The sequence below is a fragment of the Mus pahari genome, chromosome 5 (assembly GCF_900095145.1).
Source record: "Mus pahari chromosome 5, PAHARI_EIJ_v1.1, whole genome shotgun sequence".
Classification (NCBI taxonomy): Eukaryota; Metazoa; Chordata; class Mammalia; order Rodentia; family Muridae; genus Mus; species Mus pahari.
Genome location: NC_034594.1, coordinates 124,504,578 through 124,513,757, shown reverse-complemented (window position 1 = coordinate 124,513,757; position 9,180 = coordinate 124,504,578). Strand labels below are relative to the sequence as shown.

Sequence of the window (9,180 nt, the reverse complement as noted above, 5' to 3'; positions counted from 1 at the left end):
GGAGGCGGGCGGGTCTCTGAAAGTTCAAGGCTAGAGGGGCGGAGGCGGGCGGGTCTCTGAAAGTTCAAGGCTAGAGGGGCGGGAGGCGGGCGGGTCTCTGAAAGTTCAAGGCTAGAGGGGCAGAGGCAGGCGGGTCTCTGAAAGTTCAAGGCTAGCTTGGGCATAAACAAAAAAACAGAAAAAACTTTTTTTGTCCTTCCTACCAGACATGGTAAGCATATGCCTGTAACCCCAGTACTTGGGAGGTAGAGGCAGAAGAATCATGAGTTCAAAGTCATACTCAGTCATACAGTCAGTTCAAGGCCAGCCCGAACCACATAAGATTCAAAGCAATTTGGACAAATACAGGCTTAGGAGTACGTTACAGACACCATGGTGAGACAATTAATAAAAATCCAGATGGCCAGAAACTACGTGTCAGAAAACCAATTATGTCAACAAATAATTATCATTTATATGCGTGAGCACATGCACACACACACACACACACACACACTCACCCTTATTCATTTATACACTCAAAGTGACAGGAGAGCACATGGTGGTGCTTGCCTTTAATTTTCAGCAGAGGCAGGTGGAATTCAGAATCTCTGTGAGTTTGAGGTCAGCCTTGGGTATATAGTGAGTTCCAGGTCAGCCAAGGCTACACAGTAAGAACACAACAACAAAAAGAAGAAACTTAGATTTGAAACAATGGAAATACATATGCTTTGGATTGTGATTTGAATTGTTAAAAGTATTTAACTATCTAAATAATTGTTGATATCAATAAATTAGACTTTACTTTCTAGGTATAATAATGTTACTATAGCTTTACTTAAAAAAAATTCCTTGTATCTGAGTATGGAGGAAGAGTTGTAATCTCAGCATGTGAGTGTGTGTGTGTGTGTGTGTGTGTCTGTGCACGCGCGCACACACGTGCGTGTATGGGGGGGGTATCAGGAGTTCAAGGAGTCGAAAGCGAAGCACACATTGATACTTTGCCTCAGAGGGGAAAAGCCTTATTTTTTAAGTAATCCAATTTATTATTTACATAAAATAGTATGACCAAGGTTTTTTCTAAATTAATGGGACTAACGAGACTAAAAATCTGAATTTTTAACGAGATTGAAATCTGATGAATCTGAATTGTGGAAATTCTGATAAACCAAGACTGAATGTGAGTGAATTATTCCTGAAGTGACACACATGAGGAATACATTCACTATACTCTTTACTTTTGTATAGGCTCTTTTAGAAAATTCTCACAAAAAATTGCAAAATTTTACCTTGGACCTTATTTATTTTTTAGATATGAAAATCTTTTTTCTCTGTTTTGGAGTCAGGGACTCACTTGGTAGCTCTGGCCATCCTGGAACTTCCTATGTAGGCCAGGCTGGCCTTGGACTCACAGAGGTCTGCCAGCTTCTGCCTCCTGAGTGCTGGGATTAAAGTACCCACCATGTATGGCTCATGATAATATTTTGCTAGCCATGATATCCTTATAAGTTTTCTAAGAAAAGACATTATTTAGGGACTGGAAGGATGGCTTCTAAGCTAAGAGGACTTGGGCCAAGTTCCCAATACAGCCGTCTCTAACTCCAATACCAGGCCCTCTTCTGGTCTCTGATTGTACTGCAGTCAAAATACACAAAAATAAATTTGAAAACTACAAACTAATTTTTTTTACTTACCAGTGGCTCCAAAGGCATCTAAACACTCCAAAGGTTTTCGTTCCTTAGCCAAAGCAGCCAATGTACAGAATATTATCTGACTAGAAAGAAGGGAGAATCTGGAGTCACTTTCTATCTTTGCAGAATTCTGAACATAATTATCTACTTAATATACATTCCCAAATTACTAGTTTAAGACCTGTAAGTTTTGTTAAGTTAAACTATGAATCTAACTGAATTTTATTTAACAAACATCCACTTATTTAATAAAACATAACCACCAATCTGTCCAGGTTTAATTACATAAAGTTGGGCCTATTTTAGTTTCTGACTGAAAAATTGAGTTGGTAGAAAAAAAAAGAGATATTCTGAGAAAATGTTAAAATAGATTATTTTAATATTAATACTTGTGAACACAGAAGTTACAAGAGGTACATCTGTAAATTGAATAATTATTTTCAATCTATCTTACCGATTTAGCTTCATTTTGGGATTAAAATATGAGTCTGTTTTCTGAGGTATAGAGTAGTTAGGAAAAACTTGTATATCTGTGTCTGTCTCCTTCAAAATTTCATTAGATGATTTGGCAGTAGAAGCTAAAATGGAAGAAAATGAAGATTATTAAAAGGGAATTGAAAATAATGCTAAATACTCAACACAACACATTTAAAAAGAAACCTTATATTATTTTGTGATAAGGCAAATAGTTTCGTAGTTATACAAAACCAAACCAAACCAAACCAAACCAAACCCACAGGACAAATCCACTCACTTTCTGTGGAAAGAGTTGTGCTTAGGTAGGTATTTGGTGAGTACAGGAAGTTTATTCACTGAAAATTCTGACTGTGTACCATATCACTGTATCAGTATTATAAGATCCTAAATTGTTTTTTGTTTTTGTTTGTTTGTTTGTTTTTTCGAGACAGGGTGTCTCTGTGTAGCCCGGGCTGTCCTGGAACTCCCTCTTTAGACCAGGCTGGCTTCCAACTCAGAAATCTACCTGCCTCTGCCTCCCAAGTGCTGGGATTAAAGGCATGCACCACCACTGCCAGGCACTTACATCCTTTACTTGTTATCTGTCTTATTTAAGGACCTAATTATGAATATGTAATGAGATCAATTAACTTACCAGCAATGTACCTGGATTTAGTTTCTCCTTTGTTGACATGGCGCTTAACATGCCCTAGCATGTCAGTCCTCCTGGTGATTGTTGCTGAACAAATGATGCAGTGATAATGGGCGCCCAGTTTACTGGATATCTATCAGAGCATTTGATTAAACGGGTTACTAAGGCAACAAAATGCAAGTTTCCAAGTTGCACTATGTTAGTGAACTGGATTTAACAGTGTACAAGGTGATGTTAATTTCCCGATGTACCTTTGAAAGAATCATTTCACTAGTGATGCTTATATATGCTTTGTTATAGCAGGCCACAAATGACCTTACCTAGTTTTTCATTCTTTCTGTTCAGTAAATCACTGCACTGTTATTTTATATAAGCTACACTTATAGATGGGATGATGTTAACAGTCCTGCTACTCCTAAGTTTAGTTGTCTTCTTAGAAACTGTTTTGTAAGATGTATTCACTGTTGGTCAAACTGATCTTAATAATAAACATATGTACTTTATTTATGCCTATAGAACTAATTCAGTGCTGCATATTGAGATACCACCTCCAAAACCAAGAGTCAAACCAAAAAACCACCTCAGGCTCTTGATTGTTTAAAGTTAAATTTAAAAGGAAGAATGGAGGGAAAGAGAATATGAAATTGAAAAATGAAGGTAGCTCTCAGATATCAGAAAGGCCTTCATCAAAATTAATTACCAAAGCAAAAAATTATCTACTTAAAAATTTCATATTAATGGATAATTTTCACTTTGAGCAAAATAATAATTTGTGTAACTGAAATAAAGAACTATAAAATGAGGGCTGAAGAGGTGGCTTAGCAGGTAAAAGCAGTGGCTGCAGCACCCAGGTTTGGTTCCTATCACCTACATGGTAGCCTACAACCATCTGTTACTCCAGTTCCAGGGCATCTGATGCCCTCTTCAGACCTTAGTGGGCACTGGGCATGGAAGCGGTACACAGACATGCAGTCAGACAAAACAGCAACACACATAAAATAGAGTGAAAAAAAGAGGAGAAGATCAACGGTATTTTTTCTGTGCCTTTTGCATTATTCCCTCATAATCACTGGAAAGGACTGAGATAAGTATTTTAAAGGAAACTGGGGGCTACAGGTCTAACACAGCTGATAGAGAACTTGATGAACTCGCACAAAGCCCTGGGCTCCTTCCCAATACAGTATAAAAGGAACTGACCATGCCCATCATTTCAGTAAGGGCAGGAGGGTCAGGAGTTCAAGGCCATTCTCACCTACATAGTGAATTTGAGGTTCTGTGTGAGCTACAGAAAGAGTAGAAGTAAACATGTACATTTTAATTTTAAATCAAGAATAGATTTTTGGCCTTTGGCAAAACATAGTTTTAAAGTAAATAAAAGTTGTGCTCTCCTTTAAGTCAACGAAATTTGAAAATAAGGATATACCGTCTGCTTACCTGTTTTCCAACGATGGTTGGTTTCACTGGCCGGCAGGCTAAGTGACAGATGCACATCCTGTATCCTGGAATGGAAAGGGCCAGCTGGTTACTATCACTCATTACATAGCCTACTGGCACTGAAAGCTGCAAGGATACTTGGAATTTTCTAGAATAATTAGGGTCACCGGGTGTGCTGGCACATGCCTTTAATGCCAGCATTCAGGAAGCAGAGGCAGGTAGGTGCACTTCTATGAGTTTGAGGCTAGTTTGATCTACATAGTAAGTTCCAGGTCAGCCAGGGCTATATAATGAAAGCCTGTCTCAAAAAGAAAAAGAAAAAAAGAATAATTAGGATTATTGTTCTATTTATAACATAATTACTTGAAGAACATTTGTTTTATAAATGAGACAGATATATCAATATCAACAAATAGGAGACCTGTGTTCAAATTGTAACCTTGTTGAGTTGGCTTGTTCTTTAAGTCATGTAGCTTCTTGAACCTCATTTCCTTTGCTTCATGCTTTTTCACTAGCCATACCAGATGATTCTGCTTTTCCTCCCACCTTTAAATTTTGTTTATTTTTGAATTTACTGTTCTTAGTTTTGAGTGTTGATCCTCCCCATACCTTAAAATATAGACATTTATTTGGATTGGATGGTGGCTATGTCCTTTTTATCTCTGGTAACTTTTAAGTATTTTCATGTTTCAAGGATCTCTTATGGGAAGGAATCTCAAATTACAGTGTTAGTTACTAACTTATTCTTGATACCAAGACCCCTAATTCTAAATGCTTGTTAATTTATTTGTCAAAATTCTGGGTATTGTGTAGCATGCCCGCAAAGCCAGCACTTGGGAGGCAGCGGTAGGAAAACGGTATCATTTTTAGCCATGGAGCCAGTTAAGGTCAGACTAGGCTACATTAGTCTTTTTCTTCAGTTCTCTTGCCTCCCCTTCCCCTTCTTTCTTTCTGTTTTTGGGTAATTCTAAGGGATAAATTCTAGAGCTGTCTATATGTTAAGGAACTACTCTATCATTGAGCTATATCTCACTCCCTATAAATTTTCTTAAGCCAAATCTCTTTAGTTTCATTATGCTTACAAATGACTTCTAGTCTCCGCAACCCACAAGTCTGTTCCTTATCTCTCCCTATTCTAGAGTGCTTACGTCATCTCTCCCACTGTGTATTGTTGAAGTGCCCAAGGTCTCAGCCTCGGCTTCCTTCTTTTGATACATATACCAAAGATTATCTCATTAAATCTCATGGCTTTAAATACTACCTATATTCTAACATCTCCAAAACGTCTATCTCTAGCCCCAATTACTCCCTTAAGTTTCAGATTCATATAGCTTATAGGACATTAGATGCCTTCCCCAAAGTGCATCTCAGCTTACGCCTAGAGCTGGTCCTGGCCTATTTCCCATATGTTTCGACTGCAGCTGCCATTGGTTCAAGAAGAGGCAACTCCATTTTTTTAGTTACTCAAATCCCAAACCCAAGAATTTGTGGCTTGTCTCACATTCCTCATTCCTTCTGCATTATCTCCCTTTAAAACATTACTGTTACTTTAGTACCTGTTAGCTATGACAAAAACTATCATACCTTGTCCGAACCTCACTCCTGCTGATCCCCCAGCCTCCTCCCCCACTCCTACTTTCAAGTCTTACTGAAAGAAGAATCTAGATCCTGAGTTTCATTATTATTTATAGGAGTGTAGGTGAGGGTTTGCTTCCAGAAGCACAGGCACCTTCCTAGTGATTAAACTACTAAAGAAAAGGTCCCTTCCATCCCAGGTAACTATGAACTCAGTGAGGAGGTTGGCTGGTCCACATAGTCAACAATCTCTATATCACATAACTATGTACCAGTGTATATGGATACACATGTATAAGAAAGTGTGTGTGTGTGTGTGTGTGTGTGTGTGTGTGTGTGTATTTCTATACATATTTAGGCATTAGATTGGTATTCTGAGTTTTTTTCTTGAGAGGATGACTTCCAGTTTTATACAATGGAATATTAAAAAATCTGCCATAGATTGCTATTTTCATTAGTAGTTGTACTGGCTCCTTTATCAACTAAGAGCCATTTTGGAAGAGGGAACCACAAATGAGAAAATGTTCTCACTAGACTGGCCTATGGGCTGGCCTAGGGGGCATTTTCTTGATTGACTGATGTGGCTCATTGTGGGCAGTGCCTGGTGCTATAAGAAAGCAGGCTGAGCAATCTGAGGAGCAAGCCAGTAAGCAGCACTCCTCCATGGTCTCTGCTTCAGCTCTTGCCTCTAGATTACTCTCTTGAGTTTCTGCCCCGACTTCCCTGGATGATGGACTACAAACTGTAATATGAAAAAACCTCTTTCCTCTCCAAGTTGCTTTTTTTTTTTTTTTTTAAGATTTATTTATTTATTATATGTAAGTACACTGTAGCTGTCTTCAGACACTCCAGAAGAGGGCATCAGATCTTGTTACAGGTGGTTATGAGTCACCATGTGGTTGCTGGGATTTGAACTCTGGACCTTTGGAAGAGCAGTCAGGTGCTCTTACTCACTGAGCCATCTCACCAGCCCTCCAAGTTGCTTTTGGTCACAATCACAGTAATAAAATCTTAAATAAGACTGTAGTTTACTATGGAAATAAAACCTTTGATGTTTGGTACAATATATAAAATGTATTCTTTTCAGTGGCCACATATGATACACACACACACACACGTACCACAGTGTAGTCAATATTCCTTTTAATTCTGAGTTTTTGTCACAAAGAACATGGTGCAATGATTATCTTCACACATCTCTCTATCACTGTGTTTCTAAGTCTTGTCCATTGGTTATTTTATTGGTAAGACACTTACATGAGGAATTAATGTACGTATTTTAAAAAGTAAAAGATGATGTCATATCTTTTCCTGAAGAAACTATGACACTTTGCTGCCTCAGAATCTAGTCTCTCAATGTGATGGGTCTTTTGTCTTTCTTTCTTTTTTTTCTTTTTCTTATGATCCTACTTGTTAAAATTTTATTCCCTGGGATGGAGAGATGACTCAGCAGTTAAGAGTACTGACTGCTCTTCCGAAAGTTCTGAGTTCAATTCCCAGCAACCACATGGTGGCTCACAACCATCTGTAATGAGATCTAACACCTTCTGGTATGTCTGAAGGCAGCAACGGTGTACTTAGATCTTTGGGCTGGAGCGAGCGGGGCTGAGCGAGTATTGGTCCTGAATTCAAATTCCCAGCAACCATATGATAGCTCACAACCATCAGTACAGCTACAGTGTACTCATATATATAAAATAAATACATACATAAGCAAATCTTAAAAAAAATTGATTCCTTCAAATTATATCATTTTTGTCATTATAACAGTATATTTTTAATAATTTCTACTTACCTATTATAAAGGCGGTAATTTCTAAGTATTTGTCTTATATTCTATCAACATGCTGAAAATTTCAAACTATTGACTTTTTTCTAATATTAATACTAATTTTTTAATTTTCTTGCTTTCTGCAATTACTTTGTCTTTAAAATTATAGGTTAAACAGTGGCTGTTCTACAAGAGGAGAAGAAACTTACTAAAACATTGTTAAATAAGCAACAGGGATTCCCAGGTCAGAGTTACCAAATATATCACAGTCACAGATGGCTAATACATGCCACTGTCATGTGTTTACTGCCTATACAACTGTATGCTGTCTATTATCAAATACATTGAGTGGGGACATTCAACCATCATAATATAAAGTAAAAATACTTGCCTATGTTTACAATAAAATTCCAAAGTTGGTACCAACGTTCAATTTCATGTACATTACTCTTAGATAAGCAGAAAAATACTAACCTTCAAATTCAACTGAGATTTTCCAGTGTAAATTCTGAAGGTGTCGACGAAGCTTGTGACTACTAAAAGCTCTGAACTTTTCCTTAGGACACAGTGGGCAAGTTTGGCTGTTTTCTTAAACAGGAGAAAAAGCACAGAGAATCAGCTGTTAATGCCTGGATCGGTTACACAGTGACAGGGAGCCTCCCTGTCACTCACCATCCCTCCCTCAGATAAAGAGGAAAGGCTTGTTTCTGACCCTGGATGTCCTTCATAAGAACTGTAGCATTTAAACAATGATTATCTTTAGCTTTGAAACTCTGCTATCTGTGGCTCCTGATGATGGCTGTTGCCAGTAGGAACAGAGAAGTTTGAAAAGCGAAATTCCCTCCAGCTAAACTTTTGCCAACAGACCACCACTCAGCAACTTAGAATGGGAAACCAGCAATATGGCATTTCTAGAAGGGCAGGGCCTCGGGAGAGATGCCTGAGCATCTGCTATGGGATTTCCCAACTACTCTAGCAGTGGCAACAACAGCCAAACACAGGGTAAGAAAAACAGGAGACAAAATACAATGCATTGCTATTCTGAGACCAGGGACCTGGTAAAACCATCACATCCTGAATCTCACTATATTACTACACTTATGTTTTCCCTTATTTATGAAGTATTCCTGAAAAGATGATATGGATCATCAAAATAAAGCATTAACTCAGCAATACAGTACACTTCAAATAATAATTCTGATAAAGTGTTCAAGAGTTAAAATCTCAGGCGCAAGACGGCTCAGCAGTAAAGGCGGCGAAGCCTGATACCTGTGCTCAATGCCCAGGCCCCGCTGCGTGCCGCCCTGCTCCCACCAATAAGCAGGCGGACAAGCAAGAATCAAAGCCTCAATTTAAGCTCAAAGCAATAAAATATACAGAAATAACAAATCAATAATGATATTTTTAATTCAACAGATAAATATCTTTCACAAATAGAATAATGCAAGACTAAGTATAATTAATTTTTGTATAGAGTGCCAATCTTAGACAAACATGAAAACTAAGCACTTAGAATAGTAGCATAGGGGGCTGGTGAGATGGCTCAGTGGGTAAGAGCACCCGACTGCTCTTCTGAAGGTCCGGAGTTCAAATCCCAGCAACCACATGGTGGCTCATAACCA

The 9,180-nt window shown here is 38.2% G+C and overlaps 1 protein-coding gene across 3 annotated transcripts in view; it reads right to left on the bottom strand.

Moving 5' to 3' along the window:
- Nucleotides 1-9,180, bottom strand: part of Trmt1l (tRNA methyltransferase 1 like) — a 27,567-nt gene that overhangs the window by 12,350 nt on the left and 6,037 nt on the right. For all 3 annotated transcript variants that reach the window (XM_021197836.2, XM_029539055.1, XM_029539056.1), the window contains exons 3-7: nucleotides 8,033-8,146; nucleotides 4,213-4,277; nucleotides 2,782-2,911; nucleotides 2,125-2,248; nucleotides 1,674-1,753 (exon numbers count right to left, since the gene is read on the bottom strand). In XM_021197836.2, coding sequence (XP_021053495.1) covers nucleotides 1,674-1,753; nucleotides 2,125-2,248; nucleotides 2,782-2,911; nucleotides 4,213-4,277; nucleotides 8,033-8,146 — 513 coding nt within the window. The remainder of the gene's footprint in view (nucleotides 1-1,673; nucleotides 1,754-2,124; nucleotides 2,249-2,781; nucleotides 2,912-4,212; nucleotides 4,278-8,032; nucleotides 8,147-9,180) is intronic.